The 21553-nt window shown below is 36.4% G+C and overlaps 1 protein-coding gene across 1 annotated transcript in view; it reads right to left on the minus strand.

Annotated features, from left to right (window-relative positions):
• Nucleotides 1-21553, minus strand: part of LOC114472943 (proprotein convertase subtilisin/kexin type 5-like) — a 49394-nt gene that overhangs the window by 10482 nt on the left and 17359 nt on the right. Inside the window, exons 13-27 of the mRNA XM_028462264.1 lie at nt 20663-20851; nt 18703-18839; nt 18483-18605; nt 16936-17038; nt 14827-15017; nt 12369-12453; nt 10907-11010; nt 8680-8818; nt 8405-8520; nt 6448-6550; nt 5267-5397; nt 3387-3587; nt 3127-3195; nt 1168-1210; nt 867-1009 (exon numbers count right to left, since the gene is read on the minus strand). Of these exons, the coding sequence (XP_028318065.1) occupies nt 867-1009; nt 1168-1210; nt 3127-3195; nt 3387-3587; nt 5267-5397; nt 6448-6550; nt 8405-8520; nt 8680-8818; nt 10907-11010; nt 12369-12453; nt 14827-15017; nt 16936-17038; nt 18483-18605; nt 18703-18839; nt 20663-20851 (1877 nt within the window). The remainder of the gene's footprint in view (nt 1-866; nt 1010-1167; nt 1211-3126; nt 3196-3386; nt 3588-5266; nt 5398-6447; nt 6551-8404; nt 8521-8679; nt 8819-10906; nt 11011-12368; nt 12454-14826; nt 15018-16935; nt 17039-18482; nt 18606-18702; nt 18840-20662; nt 20852-21553) is intronic.

Here is a 21553-nt window from a genome sequence, read left to right on the forward strand (position 1 = left end):
TCCACATTTAGTCCATTTGTAACAACCAAGGTACCCCACGTACAGAATACCCAGGACAATTATTATATGTTCAGGTGTTTTCCTAAGTTTTACGGTTATGGATTAATTGGAAAAAATAAATAAATAAATGATACATTTACACCTACAGTATTAGAACAGTGACATCATATTGATTCAGGGGGTGTTACACTGAGGATTGTACTGACTCCGAGAGGTTATACTGGCTCTGAGGAGAATTTCTGACTCCAGGAGTTACACTGAGGGATATACTGACTCCGAGGGGTTATTCTGACTCAGAAGTTTTACCGTCTCCCTAGCTTTATACCGACTCCAAGGGGTTATAATGACACCCAGGGGTTATACTGACTCCGAGGATAATTTTTGACACCAGGAGTTACACTGAGGGTTATACTGACTCCCAGGAATTATACTAACTCTGAGGGGTTATACTGATTTCTAGGGGTTATACTAATTTCTAGGGGTTATACTGCTTCCCATGAGTTATACTGACTCCAAGCAGAATTTATGACTCCCGGAATTACACTGAGGGTTATACTGACTACCAGGGGCTAAGCTTATGCATCCTCTTTTCCATTTTCTTTGGGAAATCCAGTTTGTCTAATTTATTATTATTTTTTATTATGTTTATATTATTTAAGTTGAGTTAATTTTGTCAATTTAAATGGTGATTAAATAAATTATTATCCTTGGACAGACTTTGGGAGAGGACAGCAAAAAATTAAGAAATATCGCTCCTAAGTGACACTTCTGATGAAGTCTAAATATTACAGTATATGCAGTGTACAACAGTTAGCATGACCTTTCAAATGACAGTGCTAAAAACAACTAGGTCGTGAAACTATTACCTGATAAAAAGTGATCATCTTCACACCAGTAACATTCGTGTTCATCACAGCTCACACAGTTCTCTTCACATGGCACACAGGTCATTCCTTCTTCCACGCTGTAGGTCTGAGCTGGACAGTTTCTGTAGCAGCCTTCCTGGAAACTAATGACAAAAGCAGCCACTGATAGATGTGTTGTTGAATAAATGATAGAAATCCACTCCATTCTTTCAGCGAAGACAAATGAAGATGTGAAATGAAAGTCAGAGCACGTGCACAGAGGTGAGATCACACACGGCATCAGTGAGGCACGCAGCCTTACTTGTAAAAGCCCTCAATGCAGGACAGGCAATGCCTGGGGTTATCTGTTGGAAGCAAACAACCAACTTAGCGCTTCTTTTAAACTGCTGCAACTGGGAGAAATCATTCCACATGTGCTGCAACCAAGGTTGTGGCCAGTTATAAGGCTGCACGATTATGATCAAAAATCACGATTATTATTATCAATAATGTAACAACTATAATCACAATTAATTATCATGTTATGAAAAAATCTGTGTTTTTATTACACTCTTTTTTTAAACATACAAAGTTTTAAATAAGAACTATACTAAATTAAAAAATGTAAAAAAAATTCAAGAATTTAAAATGTTCCAAAGACTAACAGAATAATAATAATAGCTAAAGAGTGCAGAGCCCGTATTTTAAATGTTAATATAGCCAACGATCAGATTAATTTAATCGTGGCAACCAAAATCGTGATCACAATTAAAATTTGATTAATTGTGCAGCCCGAGTCAATTATAATTGTAATCGCATAATTAATTACAATTATGACGCAATTATAATCATAATCTAAAATATCTTTTGCTGTTGTAATCATAACTTATCTGTAATAGAGTTCAGATTATTGACTGTAATTGTAGTTGGTATGGACATTCCATAAAAACTGTCATTTACAATTTAATTAAACTTAAACCTGTGGAATCATGTTACAGTTCTATGGCTTACACATACGTAGTGAACAATTAATAAAACACATTTCAGATCACGTTTACCATTTTATAATAAAAATAAATAAATTGAGGGGTATACTGATGGAAAAACGGCTCAGACGCCCACACCAAAAATATTAAAACCAATATTTCCATGGCTAAGGAAGCCTAACAATGTAAACAAGAGATGAGAAACAAATTGGATGAAAGATAATAATTTTTGAGTGTATTTTATCGTTGATTTAAGATATGGGTCAAAACTGATCCGTTATCATGAAAGATAGAGAGCAGGGGAAAATAATTTTTCTTTAAATTGTAATCAGAAAAAATACCGTGATTACCGTAATCGTTACTGAGTGGTAATTGAATATGGAAAATTGAACAGTATGTTAAGGTGAGATTTTGTTCATTCAGACAAGGTTTTTCAGGAGTTTTTTTTTTATCGCCCAACATGTTTCAACTGTCAAAGACATAAAAAATTCCTGAAAAACCTTGTCTGAATGAACAAAATTTCAACTTAACATACTGTTCAAAAAGAAGACAAAATTAATCTTTTTGGATCTATTGCATGGAAGTCAAGTGAAACTTCAAAGAAACCATCAAAGATGATCAGCAGAACTTCTCTGGCAAAGACTGGCAATTGACGGTCGACACATGTCGGGAAATAAAAATTTCCTGAAAAAGCTTGTCTGATTTAAAGAAACCTGAAAATTAACATACTGTTCAAAAAGAAGACAAAATGAATCTCACTGGAACTATTGCATGGAAGTCAAGGGAAACTTCAAAGGCACTATCAAAGGCGATTGGCACAACTCCTTCGACAAAGACTGGCAGTTGATGGTTGAAACATGTCTGGAGATAAAAAAAAAATCCTGAAAAACCTTGTCTCAATAAACCAAACCTTAGCCAAACATACTATTCAAAAAGAAGACAAAATTAATCTTGCTGGAACTATTACAATTTAAGTCAGGTGAAACTTCAAAGGAACCATCAAAGGCAATCAGCAGAACTCCTCTGACAAAGACTGACAGTTGGCCGTCAAAACATGTCGGGAAATAAAAAAATCCTGAAAAACCTTGTCTGAATAAACAAAACCTCAATACTGCTCAAAAAGAAGACAAAATGAATCTCGTTGGAACAATGGGTAATTGAAAACGTAACTGTAACTGAAAAATGTAATTGACCCCAACCCTGGCTGCATTACACTGGAAGGAGAGCCCGGTCTACTGCAGGGAGTGTTGATAAAAGGAATAGCTTTTTATTATAACTACTGAGTCGTGACTTACACAGGACACACTTCTTGCAACCCTCCTCACAGGCCATGCACTCGTCGTAATCTGGATCCTCCACCTCTCCTGAGACAGCAGAGGAAAGATAGAATGAGGAGGACAGACACAGCCAGGGGAGACATTGAAGGGGGGGAAATGGATGAGAGTGAGCTGAGGGTGGTCAGGTGTGAAACAATGTTACTCAAGGGCATCTTCGAGTCAGTCACGCAACAGATAGGAAAACCATGCTGTAAACACCGCTTCCGAACCGTGTTTACCTTCTCCGCACTCCAGCTTTACACACTGTCCATCAGATGGATAGTGGGAGTGAGTGCACTGCAGGCAATGTTGGAGGCTTGTGCAGAGCAGACAGTGCGGCATACAGGACTCACAGCTTCTCTGCTTAGTGTGATAGGTGGCCCTGGGACACGCTTCCACACACCAGCCCTTAAACAGGTAACGCTCCAGTCCAAACTTATCTGCAGCAAAAGAAGCAACAGAAATTTTAAAAGTTAAATGTCTGCCACAACAACTCCAATTCCTTTACTTCCTGGTTGTAGGTGCAACTTCCTTGATAAAATACAGATTAAAAAAAACAACCAGTTTGGTAAATAATAAATGAAAATACAAAGAATATGTTATAATAAAAATAGTCACTTTAACGCATTAATTGTGATTAATTAATTACAGGAAAAATGATTGCGCTAAAAAACTAACGCCGGTAATTAAATTTTTTTTTAGCACTCTAAACAGCACGGCACCTTTCTTATTTTAAAAGTTCCTGATGTACCCATAATACTGATGCACAGACTACACTAACAAGACGGGAGACTGCCGAGCTGCTCAGCTTCATTTGCATTAATTTTGGCTTTTTAACAAACTCACTGGATAAATATTATTATCTGAATTAAAGACAAAGCAACAAGTTACTCTTTATGATGTACTTATAGGACTACATTTGACGTTTTATTTCACTTGTATTTTCTATTATTTGTAGATTGGCAAAAAGTACACAGCAATATGACAGGTAGCTTTTGGGACTAGCCTCAAATACAGAGGAATGTAAATGTCTATGCCTGTTTTCTGTTCTAGTCTGTGAAAAACAAACAATACATTACTTTATAAAGCCACTTTGTTATATATCAATGTTTTGATCTGGCACAATAATGTGATTTATTAGAAAACAAGTTGAGGGTGTTTCTCTGCAATTATTAGTCACAATTAAAAAAAAGAGATTAATTAGATTAATTAATTACAGGGCATGATTAATTAATCGCAAATGGAGAAACAGGCATCCTCCTAACTCTCTTAATGCAGTGTTTTTCAACCTTGGGGTTGTGGGGTCACCTGGAATTGAAATGGAGTTGCCTGAAATGACTAGTGATTGATTAAAAATTTATTTTTGAAAAGTTTTAATTATTATTCTTGTGGAAATTATTCTGTTTTCTGGCATTTTTGGAAGTATTATGGTTATTGATTAACTGACAAACAAAAATGCATTCAAACCTATTAGAACAGTGACATCATACTGATTCTGGGGGGTACACTAAGGGTTACGCTGACTCCGAGGAATAACACTGAGGGTTACACCAATCTTAAACAAACTTGTTCTATACTTTCACTTTCTCAAATGTAAATTTAGTTCAAACAAAATGCAATATAAAAATATCTGAGCTGGCGCATTTTGTCACTTTATGCACTAAACCTGGCAACAATTTGTTTTATCAAAATGGGGTCACGAACCAAAAAAGGTTGTGAACTACTGCTGATGCCTTAGCCAACTTCTGCTTTCTGCCATTCACAATAAAAGCCCCAGATTATATATATATATATATAAAAACGTAATTTTTGGATTCTTGAATTAACTACATGCAAACCAAAAGTTACATTCATAATCATCGAATAAGGTGAATAAATCTGCTGCTTACTAAAACCTGAAGAAGAAAAACAAAATTTCAATTAGCATTAAAGAAAATCACCACTATTTAAATTTTTAAGACAATAAAACGGACAATATGAAAACTCACATCTCATAATATCAAAAAGTCCATCGTTTCATAAAACAATTCAACAGATGCAAATCTCTACACTTTGTAAAACTGCATAAATGAATAATCTTTCCCCACACGCTTGCAGCAGGAGCTCTTTTTGTGCTCACCTGTGTCACAGCTGGTGCAGCTGGCAGAGTCTACACAGGTAGCACAGGTGTGATCACACAGGTGACACTGACCACCTGATGGGTATTTCCCCACACTGCACGCCTCCACACAGCGGCCCTCATCCAGGACTCTGCAGAACATATTAGTCATGGTTACACACAATGAATGGACTCAAACCCAGGCAGACTTGTGCAGATGTAGCAACATCTATATGCAACTATCCCAGAGTTCAAAGGAGCCTGATGGGCCCTTAAATAAACATTTTCCTCAAAAAAAAGTTTCATAACTTGAAAAGCAATTGCATGATAAAGATCAAATTAATGCATGTAACGGCATCCTCACTAATTTACTAAGTTACCATGGTAACTAATGACAGCGCTGATAAGCATGGGATTTCTCCGGTTACACTGTTACTGCCTAAGTAAGCTAATGCTAAGGTAATGCTAATACTAGGCTAACACTAATGTTAATGCTAGTCTAGAGCTAAGGCTAGGCTACTGCTCATGTTAATTTTAGGCTAATGCTAACTAATGCTAATGCTAGGCTAATGATGATGCTAGTTAATGCTACTGCTAGCACTAGGCTAATGGTAATGCTCATGCTAATGCTTGATATTGCTAATTCTAAGCTAATGCTAGGCTACTGCTAATGCTAGCTCATGCTACATTAGGAATAACAACAAAACAGTATCTGGCATCTTCAAATTCTTACACATCTTAGTTTACATGAACGAAAAGAAGTAGGAAGAAGTACAAACCTATCTAATCCAACCCCTTTATTTTTTTCATTACTGAAACATCAGTTTACTAACACTTAGAAAACTATAATGAGTGAATAAACAATCAATTTTAAGTTGATCCATTTTGTTGAAATTTTATTGGAATGCAAAAATTTGAAAATCTTTCAGTCTTCAAAGCCATGGGATGAAAGCAAAAATGTGAGAACCTCTACCATAGCGATAAATGTTTCATTTTACCACTTTTTAAAAAAAATCTAAAATGCATTCATGTTGTACTGGGCTTGATAACAAGTGGCATATAAATTATCTTAAAATAAAAATCTATTTTTTTTTTCCTTTTGACTGACTATGCATTAATAGCTTGTATACAATCAGCAGCTTTTTTAAAGCATTGGTCTTCACTCAGATGAACCTCCTCTTAGATGCTCATATCCAGCTCACCCTGAAGATGCGCAGCTGATGCAGTCCTGGTTTCCAGGCCCTGTGCACTTCAGGCACGTTGCATCACATGTGTGGCATTCTCCATTATTGTCGTGGTACTCTCCTGATAGACAGCCAGCAAGTAAACAACACTGAGTCAGAAATGAATGCACATCTGAGGCATCGAGATGGATTTAGTGTCAGACTCCAAAGAGAGAAAGGCACATGTAGCTACAACATCAAAGAGCACAGCTTTGCTTTATTTTTGAAAAATAAAACACTGTGACTTCATGATGAAATGACTCAAAATATGTAGAAAAAAGATGCTGTGCATTTAAAACAGTATTAAATATATGAATATGTTTGATTCCATTCTGCAAAACGTTAATAGCAGAGAGGACTAATATATCCTACTCAAGTAGAAGCACTGTTACTTAAGTACAAGTAAAAAAAAAAGTCATACGTAAAATACTCAAGTGCAAATAAAAAGTAGCCTAATTAAATAGTGCTCAAAGTAAAAGTTACAAGTTGATTTTTTGGTAATAAATCTTGCCATGGTTCCCTTACATACAGTAAACATCTCATGTATAAACTTAAAAAGGAAGAAGAGACCAAATATTGCACAATTGGAACTTAATTTATTTTCCACAAAGGCGTATATATAACATAAAAGGTTTGTCAAAATTTTTATTATTAATAAATAAAATACCACCAAGGATTTCTATTCAAATGAAAAAAAGAATTTAGGCTGTAAGTAAAGCTACATTTATTAACTCTATAACAGTGCCATGCCAAAAGTGCCATGTGGGTAGTAACATAATAGGTAGAAACCCAAACCTGAACCCAAGAAAGTGGTAAAATAACCTCCATCCAATGGTGTTTTGATGCAGTGCATTACGTTTTAATATGGTTGGTCAGCTATGAACGTTTGGTCATTTCAATTTTTGGAGTTTCACAACGTCCGTTGATCATTTCACAACAAAAAAAATATTACTAACTGTTGGGTGTAGAAATGTAACAAAATACTTCTTTTAAAATGTACTTAAGTACAAGCAAAATTACTGAAATATACTCAAAAAAGCACTTTTCCCCGAGGGGTGGTGGTGGGCGTCCACTGCGGGCACACCGGGGAACAGTTGGATTTGGCTTAAGGGACTTGCTCAACATCTCACAGTGTTGACCCGGGTGAGATTCGAACCGGCGACCCCCCGATTACAAGCCCGCTTCCTTCTAGGGCACCACTCCCCAATTATTTATCTTTAGTTAAAGTTCAAATGTTGTATTGGGAGCCTTCTTCAAGAACCTTGAGGGATTTTGGGGTTTTCCCTGGCATGCCTCTAAAGCAGAGATATGATCACAGCATATGATCAACATTCATGTCAGCATTTAGAATAATGAGCAATCTGAGCATTAATACAGCAAAGAACAAATCATTCTTAAAGTAATTTTGTTTGTTTGTTGTTGTCTTGCTCGTTGTGAGACATTTTCTGCATTCCTGTAGTCCTTTTGTGTATTTTTCCTGTAAAATATATGTTTTTTGGAGTCATACTGTGTATTTGTGCTGTCATTTTGCGTTATTTTTGTGTATTTCTGTTGTTGTTTTGCTTGTTTGTTAGTACTGTCATTTTTTGTGTTTTTCGTTTTTTTTGTGTACTCTTACTGTCATTTTCTGTAATTTTGTATATTTTTTGGAGTAATTTTGTGTATTACTGTTGTTGTTTTGTTTATTTGTGTAGTAATTTTGTGTGTTTTTGGAGTATTTTCTCTGTCTTTTACTGTATTTTCCTGCAATGTTGTAATTCTTTGTGTTTCTTAATGTATTCTTACTCTTGTTTGTTGATTTCTGTTCACGTCTGTCCACTGTTGATATTATTAGGTTTAATTGTATTTTAAACTGTGCCAAATAAAAAAAATGAAAAGTTTCATAATAATCCAAACAGCTGGGAGAAAAAAAAAAAAGAACTAATGTGTGACTGACCGTCTGTGCATGCACTGCTAACTACACACACTCCCTCCTGCAGGCTGTGACCGCTGGAACAGCTGCTGCAGTTCCCCTGGCCCGGCCCGGCACAGGTAAGACAGCTGGCGTCACACCTGAGGACACACACGCACACAAACACAAACACACACACACAACAATAAACACCAATAGGACAACGAGCACAAACACCCAGAGAGCCAACCACCAGACTGGGGCCTGCCATCAGCAGATAAACAAATGGCCCACACCTGAACACACACCAGTGGGCTCACCTCCTACACATGCTGTGCCCGTCGGCCATCTTTGATTTGGCTTCTGTGGCGTAGAAGCCGTTGCTGCAGGAGGACACACAGCGCCACTCCTCCATCAGGAAGCCCTCTGCACACTGTTTGCATGACTCCAAACCAGCGCCTGAAGTCCCACAAGGAGGAAACAACATGTTTGTGTTTGTGAGTTCATGTTGGGTGTGGGATACATATGTATGTGTATATACGTATATATGCATATGTGTGTATCCATAAAATGAAGAGTCCGTCCTTAAGACTGCTCTACTGTAAAGTGCCTTGAGATACCATTGGTTATGATTTGGCGCTATACAAATAAAGATTGATTGATTGAATATAAAAAAAGGCTTCAGGCAGATTTTCACCATGTTTGCATGTGTCGCTATAGGTCAAAACCACATGTAGTGTAAACAAATGATACAATTCTAAATTTATTATTATATTGCATAAGTGGCCATCACAAGCCCTCCATAAGAATGGGTAAGTTAGACTTTATTAGAGGGAAAGATGTAAACAAAGAGCATTGTCACACATGATTCGGGGGGGAAACATAAGGGTAAGGGAGTTAGGGTTCACAGGACAAAGAAGGAGGAGTGTGCTGTTGGTATAATGAGACTGTTGTGCAGAGAAGTAAATTCTGCTTTGCCTGTGTCGTGACATATGTATGTAGATAGATTATAAAAGTGAAGCATTCCAATGCTCAGACACTATAAAGATCATAGTGAACAGAGGAAGTAGATGCAGTGGTGAAAGTAACAGATTGTACAGTACTCACGTTACTGTAATATTTTTACTTTTTCGAGTATATTTCTAAATCAGTAACACACACACACGCACACGCACACGCACACGCACGCACGCACGCTGCCTCCAGCCGGACACCGTCCGCCCTCTGCCCCGCCGCCCACAGAGTAAAAACTGTAAAATTTGAGGAAATAATTCATTAACGGTATCATTGCAGCCCGAACAAATCCGACGTTGCACACCTTTGAACCAAGCAGCAGCCATGTTGAAAGTCTCAGGTCACTCTGAGCCTTATTCACAGAGATATTTAAGGAACAGACATACAGAGATTCCTTGCTTTATAGATAGACATTTGTGCCAATTCCAAAGTTAAAATATGAGGCTTTGTGTTTATGGTTCAGAATCTATATTTATTTGATACAATGTCATGCACTTTAAGCTTTGTAAAGTATAAGAGCATTTTTGTTTATCTGTTCCTGTGTGTACAGTATAACTGTAATTCCATTAAATCATTACAGGGATCCCCTGTGGACCTCAGCTTGAGAAACAACAGAGCTTTAGGGGATAGTACAGAGGGAAAGTTGATCAATGAAGCATAACAAAAATGTAATAAATGACACATCCGTGGGTGTTTGAACCAGGAAAATAGATTTTTCTCCCTAAAGTAATAAAAACCCAGCATGGGTAGAAATATCAAACAGAAAGAGGAGAAAGTAATGAACAGAAAGAGAGGAGCAGACAAGTTCATAATGTGGGATATTAGCAAAAGAAAAAGGGTTTTAAAAGAGTGGGAGTTGACGTGAGCATTAATAAGGTGGAAGCTGCTTTTATGATAAGATCTTCATCACCAAAGTAAAAGCCTTACATTTTCAAATATAAACATGCCCTTTCTTTTTGAAACCAGTGACCCATCAGACGGCTTATGTGGGGCAGTGCAAGTTTCTTCATTTTCTAAATTCCCTCCAATGTGAGTCACAAAAATGGAATAATAGGTGGTGAAAATGTGGCAAGAAAAAAGTGAAAGGTGACCAAAATCAGCATAAAGCAGTAAAGAGTGCCAATTAATTGGGCAGAAAATAAGGGGAAAAGGTGGTATGTAATGGCAAAAGGAAGTGGAAAAACAGGAGTATTTTAGAGTAAAGGTAGTATTTTGGGATGAAAAGTCACAAAAAAGAAAGGACAAAAAATGGATAAAAGTGACAAAAAATAAGAAAAAAGGAAAATTTATTGGCAAAAGGTAGCTAATTAAAATCTTTAAAAAAGTGTGAAACTTTTTGAAAAGGGGCAAAAATGGGACAAAGGAAGTTGCAAAAGAAAAAATAATTAAAAGGGGTTAAAAGTTTCCCCCTTTTAATGTTTTCTGGGGAAAAAATAATTAGAATTAAGACATAAAGAGCCACAGTTGAGCATTACTGACTTAATGGTGGACTGGTCTGGTCCCATCCACCCCTGCCCTCAGTTATTTGCTCACCTGCACAGGTAGCACAGGCTTGGTCACACGCCTTGCATGTTCCTTCCAGGGAGTCGTGGTAGAACCCGGGTGCACAGCTCTGCTGGCATTGGTTCCCGTACAGACTGGAGAGGGTGGAAAGAGCATGTGGCGCCGTGACACACTCAGTCAATCATGTGACACCACAGAACTGAGTCACTGCATTCAGACTTCACTGCACACCAACACAAGCTCACAGCAAAAAACAAACAAAAAAAAGGAACCAGTTGTCCAAAAACATAAAACTCAACTATACGGTTCATTTATCCTATATTTTGGCTAAAATATCAACCCAAAGGGCGATGGCTGAGGCCAGGGTTGGGGTCAATTACATTTTTCAATTACAATCACATTAAACACATTGATTTATTTATCTGAGTAATATCCACTTTTTTCCAGGAAGTTTATTATTATTATTTATGCCATAGTATATAGTCATCTTAAAGATGTAAATCCTTGTTTTAATCAGAAATAAAATGGGTTAAAAGTGACCAAAAATGGTGGAACAGTTAGTTAAAACTGGCAAATTATCAGCATGAAATATGGTGAAAAGAGGTTAAAGTGACAATAATGGGTGAAAATACGCAAAATTAAGTGGGAAACGTGGTGGAAAGGATTTATAAGTGCTGAAAATGTCTTGAAAGTAAAGAAAACATGCAGAAAAGTCATTAAAATTTGATACAAAAGTGGCAGGAATGGGACTAATTTGGCAAAAATGCATTAAAAGGAGTGAAAACATGACAAGGAAAGGTTATGAAAATAGGTTTAAATATGGCAAGTTTAATGTCGTTGCAGAAAAATGGTAAAAACAAGAATAAATGGGCTCAAATTTTGTCATGATGATTTTAATTGATTTTACTGATGATTTTAAATGTTCTTATTGATTTTACTGATGATTTTAAATGTTCTTATTGATTTTAAACAATTGAATGTTTCATCATGTAAAGCACATTGAGTTGCCTTGTGTATGAAATGCGCTATACAAATAAATTTGCCTTGCCTTGCCATGTCTTAAATCAGCTGTAAAATACAGGAAAAAAAAAAAAAAAAAAAAAAAATTGGTGTGGGCTTAAACCCCTCAATTTCAATTAAAAAATACAAATAAAATGATATTCATGAGAACTGACAGGTTGTGGAGAAACTTGATATCAAACATGTTTTAGTAATTGTTAACTACATATGTGTAAGCCATAGAAGTCCAACATGTTTCCCCAGTTTTGCCTTTAATTATATTGGATTTTTTTTTAGATTTTCCATGCCAATTACAATTACAAAGTCAATTATGTCAACTCAATTACAATTCAATTATGATTAAAACAGCAACGTATGCTTGTTTTGCAATTACAAAAACTCCATAATTGTAATATATATATATATTTATATATTACAATTATAATTGAGCCCAACCCTGGCTGAGGCGTCTATAAAGCATCATCAGTCTCACCTTGTGTCTGGTTTGCATTCAGTGCAGATGTTGTATGAGATGCACTTCAAGCAGTTTTCACTGCACTTTCTACACATGTTTACATCTGCAGGGAAATCAGAAAACACACGTGGAATACACATTAGAGAATTAATCAATCTCCATCAAACACCTCTCCACTGCAGTTACGTCAACTGACTATTCATTAGCACGTCTGCGTGCAGCCGTTTTAAACAGCTTCGGATGCTGCGATAGCTGCTGCTTGGCTCTGTGTTGTACATGGTTTGGATTAATGGTAGGACTCAATTAAAAAAAAAATATCTAATTAATTAGACACTTTGTAATTAATTAATCTTGATTAATTTAAATTAATTACTTAATATTTGACGCGACAAGCAACATTTTTGCAATTATATTGGGTTTTGGTCTATGACTCAAACAATAAATGAGCTTCAACAACAAAATTCATTTTTTATCATTTTCATCACCGAGTGCTAACATAATGTGCAATATGAATAAAGAGTATTATGATTGCATTGTTTATAAAGCACAAACTTTAATTTAAGTAAGCTATATTTATGCTTTACCAGTTTTTTTTTTTTTTTGTAAACTTTCGAAAATAAATGTTTTTGTCTATTAAAATAAAAAAAATAAAAAAAACAGCACTTAGTACAGAACATTCCGGATGAATTGAAACTGAAAATTGCAAAACAGTTAGCATGAAATAAAAAAAAAAGAAAAAAAAACTGAAGAAGCTGATGAATTTTGTTTTGTTTGAAATAGTCTTTCTACATAGCAGCGCTTCTAGCCCCGCCCACACCATTTACCAGGGCTGGCCCGTTATATAGGCAATATAGGCGCCATACAAATTAGCTGAGTGAAAAAAATTTAACAACCAAAGCACTGACATTATTAGCATACTAAACTTAATAGTATTATTAATGATAATATTAAAAAAAAAAAAAAATTTTACTCCTGGAAGTTTTGGATCTTTTCATATTCCGTGAATGTCAATAGTATAACGTTTAGTCATAAGTATCTACATTAAAAAGAATACTTGATGAGCTAAATTATCACTAGAGGACACTTTAAATGTATCTCTCTTTTTTATAGATACAGCAAGTTACACTAAAGTCTTCAAGCTGCAGCTATTTAGGTTAAATTATTGTTTGGTTTATTATTATTCTTTTTCATTTAGGCAAAGCTTTTTATATTTATCTTGTTTTTTGTGCAATACCTAACTAATAATATTAATAATTTGTATTTTTAATGACTTTTTCATGGACTTATTGATTTTGGCTCTGAACCCTGTCACTTGTTCAGTGTGGATTGAGGACACTGTCTGCTCTGAGCATGTAGCAGCTAGCACTGTCCGCGTGTCTGTGCTAGCTACAACATGTTTAGCATTAAGGTGGGAGCGGAGGCGAGAATAGCTCTGGTGATCGGGAAACTCTTTCTTGCACAATTTGCACACAACTGGTCTTATGTTTTCCATCCGTTTTTTTATACAAACTAAAAATAACGCCCACAAAGCACAGCAACAACTTCTCCTCAGGTTCTCTGATTTGTGTTGCAGTCTGTGCATCAGTATTTTGAGTATAGCAGGAACTTGTGAAATGATAAAGCTTCTGCCCTGTTTGGAGTGCAAAAATAGCGATTAACTGCATTTTTTCTTCTTTACTTGAAGTTTTATACATTAGGCTGTCATTAAGTGTCGTTTGCTAAATCATGACTTCTTTGGAGCTATGTTGGCATTCTTTGCGTTAGGTAGAGTGATCTAGTGGGCCGGAGTGGTGTGGCCATCTGGCATACCGGGCATCGTTCCGGTGGGCCGTTGACCCAAAGTGGGCTGTTCCGTCCGCTCGGTTTTTTTGACAAGCGAGTGGAGGAAGACATTGTAACAGGTGGCCAACAATGGTCCAAAAGTGTCAAAAACATGGCAAGAAGAGAGTGAAAAGTGAATAAAATGGGCCAAAAGCAGTCAATAGTCTCAAAAATGGGCAAATAAAAAGATACCAGGTGGTATATAAGGGCAAAGGATAGCTTTAATGGGCAAAATGTGGCAAAGAATAGTGAAAAAGGGCAACGATGTGGAACAAAAAGAGGCAAAATGTAGGGAAAAAGGAAACAAGTGGTATTTATTGGGCAAAAGTTACTTATTTGGATGAATAGTGGCGAAAAAAAAATTAAGAAAGGACAAACATTTTCTAAAAGTATTAAAAAAAAGAAATAGGAACAAAAAGGATATTTATTGGCAAAAGGAGGCTTAAGTCTGAAAAAAGTGTCCCAGTTCACCCCTGCTAGTGTGGTAAGGGTAATGAACGACACTTAATGACAGCCTTATTCATGCTAATGACAGGTGTCACGTCATAATAATGACAACGTAGTATAAAACTTCAGTAAGTAGTGATTTTGTATGTTACTTTTCTGTAAATAATTAAACGCATTCAACGCATTAAAGTCTCAGCCTGAACCTCACCATGGTCCAGGTAGTAGTTGTCCTCACAGGTGGTGGTACAGGTGTTGGTGTCCTCAGTCAGGTGATGACCAGGCTGACAGGAAGTGCACTGGTCACTGCGACTTCCTGTGCAGCTCTCACAGGACGAGTAGCATCTCTTACAACGTCGACGGTCCTCCCAGAAGCCTTTTGGACACGCTGTCACACACACCCTGTATCCACATTTTAAAAGGAATGAAGAGAGTTATTACTTGGGTTTAAACCAATGTTTTTCAACCTTGGTGTTGTGACCCCATGTGGGGTCGCCTGAAATGTCTTGTAATTGATTAAAAAAAATTACAGAAATTCAAATAAATACACCACTCAAAATCTCAAACAACTATGTTCTATACTTTCATTTTCTCAAATGTAGTTCAAATAAAATGTAAATAAATTAAATTAAATTAAAAGTATAAAAATACCTGAGGTGGAGCTAATCCTGGTTTGTTTGTATTTGTAACACAGCATAACAAACACCATCAAAAACAATGGGTTCACGACTCACGTCCCAAAAAAGGTTGGAAACCACTGGTCTAAACCAAATCCCATTCATTTACTCTCGGACAGAATTCAATGTTTTGCAACAATGCAATTTCACAACTCAAGTGACTGGGATTTGGAGAAAAATAAAATAAAACACAATGGAGTTGAACTCACACATCTTTGTGCAGAAAATGAAGCAACACTTGCTTTGGAAAGTTACTTTTCAAAAGAAATACTGCAATAGCTCATGGCGTAGGGTTGACAGATTTCAGGCAGTTATGGCAATTACGCTGATACAGAATTCACCTTTATGTGAGTGTGTGCGAGTATTCTCTGTAACACCACGATTCCAACAGCATTTGAGTTTTCCTTTTCTTCTTCCTCCATACAATAAGCCCTAATGGATCTGCGGATGACTACAGCTCCAATCATCTATCTCTGTCCTCAGCTGCTCACAGTCCATTCTTTGATGTTTTTCTTCAATCATGTTTTCTCTTCCTCTTCTCCTTTCATCAGGTGTTTCTCTTCTAAAGATGGTGTTTGAAAATCCTGCTGTTCTTGAGAGGTGTTGAAAATGAAACCATCCTATTTTTAGGTTCTTTTCTGAGCCGAGTACATCGTCATGGAGATCAACAGCTTGTTGGGCTTCCCAGAATTCCTTATTGGAGATGTATTTGGTTTGGGAGAAGACCAAGCATTTTTAAAGGGGATTTTGTTTGTTTACATAATGTAGTTGGATATTTGACTTCTGAGATTTGGTTTTTTCATATGGATTCAGTTGTTCCGTTTCTCTAAAGCAGTGGTTCTCAACCTTTTCAGCCAGCGACCCCCAAAATAAAGGGGCCAGAGACCCGTGACCCCCACTGTACCCGAAGGTGGTTGAACACAGACATGAACATTGAAGAACAGTCAGTGTGGAGACAGGGCCATCTATAAGGGGGAATAAAGGGGAGAGATTTTTGGGGTCCATCCATAAAGTCAGCAAAATGATGGTCCATTGTTCTATGAATCTGTGATAACCACATTTATTTATTGATCTGAATAATATCCACTGTTAGCTATGAAGTTTATTATTGTTTGCACCATAGTATATAGTCATCTTAAAGATGCAAATCCTTGTTTTAATCAGAAAAAAATGGGTTAAAAGTGACCAAAAATGGTGGACGATAGGGTTTAAACTAGCAAATAATGGGAATGACAAATCGTGAATGTGCTTGATTTGGCAAAAAAATAAGCATTAAATATGGTGAAAAGAAGTTAAAAGTGACAATAATGGGCCAACATATGTGACATTAGGTGGAAAAAGTGGTGGAAAGGGTTTATAAGTGCCGAAAATGTCTTGAAACTGAAAACAAAAGGGTAAAACAAGCAAAAATTAGCTCAAATTGCTCACAACATATTTAGGTTCTTGAAGGCATCTGGCGACCCCCTCCCAGTGTCTCGTGACCCCAAATGTGGTACTGACCCCAAGGTTGAGAACCCTGCTTTAGCAGTTTTTCTTTGAGCTGTTCGGGTGAGGACTTACCCTTCATCGGACAACACTGCATTGTTGACGATACAAAGCACAGCAAACATTGTTTGTTTGACTTCCTGTGTAGCTGTGCTAACCTTGTGTTGTTCTTGAACTTCAGAAAAAAATGCAGACATGTGACACAGTGCTGCGGGCTTGGCCCCTCACAACCATCGTCACTGCATTCTGGGTCGCAAGGTCCTGCAAGGGCAAACACCAACAAAGTTTGAGCTCAGGAAAAACAGGAGGGCAACGCGTTCAGATTGTAGATTTGACACATTAACATACAAATATGAATAGATAAATAAAAATACAGATCCACACTCTGAAGCAGGGGTCACCAACCTTTCTGAAACTGTGGGCTACTTAAGGAGTAGTACATAAGGAAGGCTAGGAATAACTATAATAAAAGGTAGGAAATGTTTAAGTTTCTAAATGCAGCACTGCTCATTTATGCAATTGTTTCATTTACATTACATTTCGTAGAAAATGATCATCTTCCTGTTTTACTGCCTTTTAACAAACAACTTTTAATTAATCGTATAAACAATTATGTCATATTTTACAAAAATCCACCTTGCGCTTTTAAGAATATATCTTACATATATATATATCATATCATGTATTACTTACCACTCACCTAACACTGTTCACGTTTTACTGAAAATAAACATTTAAAGATGGTAATTTAACACAAAAACTCTATCTATATCTGTCATCTGTATTTGTATTTGTGAGTTTGAATCCTGGAAAGTAAATCATATTTTAGATGAAGCTCTGATTGATACTGATATGGCTGTTCATCATAGGAATGGGATCCACACAAGGTTCCTGCTGCTTAACAGAAGGTTTTCCTTGCCGCCATGATGAATTCATGTTGGGTGTGGGATACATATGTATGTGTATATACGTATATATGCATATGTGTGTATCCATAAAATGAAGAGTCCGTCCTTAAGACTGCTCTACTGTAAAGTGCCTTGAGATACCATTGGTTATGATTTGGCGCTATACAAATAAAGATTGATTGATTGATTGATTGATACGGTGGGCCCTCAACATGAAGTGTCCGGTCAGATAATTTTTATTGACGAGCGAGTGGAGGCAGACATGGTGACAAGTGGTTAAAAATGGTCCAAAAGTGGCAAAAGAAATGGACAAATAAAGAGGAACCAGGGGGTCTGTAATGGCAAAGGGTAGCTAAAATGGGCAAAACGTGGCAAACAACAGTGAAAAAGGGCAAAAATGTGGAACAAAAAGAGGCAAAATGTAGAGAAAAAAGGAAACAAGTGATATTTATTGAATAAAAGATACCATAATTTATTTGGATGAAAAGTGGCCAAAGAAATTAAAGAAAGGACAAAAATTGGATAAAAATTTCAGAAAGAACTTGTAAAAATAGGAAAAAGGGAAATCTATTGCCAAAAGCAAGTTAAAGTTTGAAAAAAATGTCAGAACTTTTTTGAAAAGGGGCAAAATTGGGACAAAGGAAATAAGTAAAAAGGGGTTAAAAAATGCCAGAGCAGAATTTGTGTGCTAGTCCACCCTGTTGGTGACCCCTGCTCTAATGCATTAGGCTGTCTGGGCTTTACTATTGGTGTGACGGCATCACATTATCTTACGTAACGCAGAGCTAATGACTCACCGCTGTATTCTTCAGTCAGATCACTATCCATTAGAGTCTCAGTCGACCGAGCTCGCTTACGATGCCTGGGATGTGGGAGCTCTGACGTGCCATAAATCACAAGGGACCACTTGTTCAGCAGGCCTGTGAAACAACAAAGGGAAAGATAAAAGGTTCCTCCCTCGAGGCCCACACAGTGTTTTAGCTATTAAGATGTTACAAAGTAAGAGGTAAAGGCGACCTGGTTCATTGCCGTCTCTCTTCTGTGAAGAGGTATCCTGAATTGTCAAAGTCCATTTCCCAGCTGCTTTCTCCCCCCAGCAGTGAGTTGTCATAAATTCCCAGTCCTGAAATCCCTCGGTGGAGCTGTCAAGGGGCCTGAAACAAGATATTACATAATAAAGATCTACTACGACTCATTGTGGGAGGATTTAAGAATGAAATCCATTTTTTTTCTACTTTTGCCTCATCAAGACAAAAAGCCAAGAGCAATATTTTGTATTCTAATTCAAAACAGGGCAAAGTGCAGGAAACACTAGCAAGTCTCTGTTTACAATCTCTTACAGTTAGGGTTAGTCTCTTAAAGCTGCTTTGAGAATACACAGTACTACCACTTCTGCTACTAATATTGATAATAATAAACATACATAAATACAATTATAAACTAAGATATGTTTTGACATTTTTGCAAGACATAGGGATTTTTCAAATTTTGAAACTGACCCAGAATCAGTATATTGATCCAGATCCCCTAAAATATTTAATGGAATAATCCATGCTGTAAAGCAGTGGTTCCCAACTGCTTTTGGATTGCGACCCCATATCATAAATTTCTGGCGACCCCGAATAATTTTTTTACTATAATTAGTTTTTGATCACGTTTGTTATACTTTGTAACAAATACAGAGTAGCCAGGATTAGGCAAGATGTACCAGCATGCTGTATTTTGTTTCAACTAAATTTCTATTTGAGAAAGTGAAAGTATAGAATACAGTTGTTTAAGATTGTGTGTTGTGTTTAAATTTGAAAAACACCAATAATTGAAACATTTCAAAAATGTAATTTTAATCAGTAATTATTTTTTAACACATTCCAGGCGACCCCATTCAAATTTCAGGCGACCTCACGTGGGGTCACGACCCCAAGGTTTAAAAACAGTGTAATAAAGTGTAGATCAGTGTTCTAAAACAATGTTTAACAGGAGTTCCACAGTGTGGATGGGAAATAGAATGGGAAATATATCTAAGCATTTTCTTTAGGTAGCCAGAACATCACCAAAAGTTAATCAGCTGTTCCTTGACCCATTATCAATATTTCCTGAAAGTGTCATCAAAATCCATCCATAACTTTTCAAGATATTGTGTACAAAAACAAATACACACACGCAAACAAACTGACCAACATACTTCCAAAAACCGTTTTCATTTTTGAAAGGAATAAATCATTAAACGATGGTGAAAATACGGTGACAAAAATAATAACGAAAAAAGCACTCAGAGCGCAGACCTTCGGGCTTGGGTGAGGTAATAATGCAGTAATAATAATACAGAATGCTAACACCTGTTTATTGATGAACATAAAACATTCACTCACATTATTATTACTATTATTATTGGGAAAGTTAGGATACTGCATGTGTTTGCCCCAGAACAAAACAAAAACATGCATTTGAGCAAGTTTTAAACTGTCAACTCTTTGTTTACTGACCAGCTTCACCTCCTGAACTGCAGATAATAATGTGAGCTGTGCAGTAGGAAAACAATAAACTCTTTGAACTTCTTGATTTCTCATAACAAGATGTTTGTTTTACTTCGTGCAGTTGACTTTTAGAGCTTCTCCCTGTAAAACAAAGTTCAATAAATATCTTTTTCTTTTTCTCTTCGATATTTGTATCATCTGTCTGATTGGTTGATTGATCATTTTCCAGTCATTGTTTATTTCTTTTTTATTTTATTAAATGGGTTTAATGTAGATTATTTGTTTTCTGTTGACAATTTTGAGTTTGACAGTAAAGATTTTATTAGAAAACTGCTGCAAATCACCCTTCCTGTGAGACAGGTTAGTTTTACCCTACTGATGATGTGTTGTTGCAATATAATTTAGTCAAAAATGACACATAAATGGTAAAAACATTTTAAAATGTGAAAGAAGAAGCCCATACAGAGTTGGTTTCAGGGCCTGATTGTGGTTAGAATAGTTACCTGTTCGCTAAAAGCTGCGACACAGTGCCTGAGGGCGACTTGAGTGTAATGGAAAGGTCGCCTCTACGTCTGTGAGTGAGAGTAACAGGAACGACAACGTGCTCGGCATAAACAACGTGCTGCGAGGCCTCGCCGACGCAGCCTGTCGTCCAATGCACAGACGTCAGCGCCGAGCCTGGGTGAATAATTCTGACAAGACACAGAGAGAGACAAAGCATGCAATGAGGATAACAAGCACCAAACACCAAAAAGTTTTACAAAGGGAGCAGAATCACAGCGAAAAATGACACTCATTCAAACACTACAAGGAAGTTGAAGTGAGAGAGATAGAAATAGACCATGTGTAATAGAGACTCAAGTAGAAGTACTGTTACTTGATTGAAATAAAACAGTACTCAAAGTAAAAGTTACTAGTTACTTCCAGCCCCCATGTTTGATTTTATGTTAATAAATCTCGCCACGGTTACCTTCCATACAGAAAATATCTCATGTAAAAACTTTAAAAGGAAGAAAACAATTCTTGCACAATTGGAGCTTAATTTATTTTCCACAATGGCATCTGTATGAAATAAAAGGTTTGTCAAAATGTACAATTATTTAAGAAAAAATAAAACAACACCAATTCATTCAATTCAAAATAAAAGAAATAAAAAATATCAAGCTCTAAGTATAGCTAGTCTGGTCATTTAATTTTTTTGTAGTTTCACGATGTTCGCTGATCATTTTAAAAACTAAAATAATAAATTACTCAGTTACATTTGGGTGTAAAAATGTAACAAATTACTTAAGTAGAAGGAAAATTACTGATTTAGAAATATACTCAGTCACTTTAATGTGTTAATTGCAATTAATTAATCACAGAAAAAAAATAACGCACTAAAAGAAATAAAA

This window comes from Gouania willdenowi, chromosome 12 (assembly GCF_900634775.1).
Source record: "Gouania willdenowi chromosome 12, fGouWil2.1, whole genome shotgun sequence".
Classification (NCBI taxonomy): Eukaryota; Metazoa; Chordata; class Actinopteri; order Blenniiformes; family Gobiesocidae; genus Gouania; species Gouania willdenowi.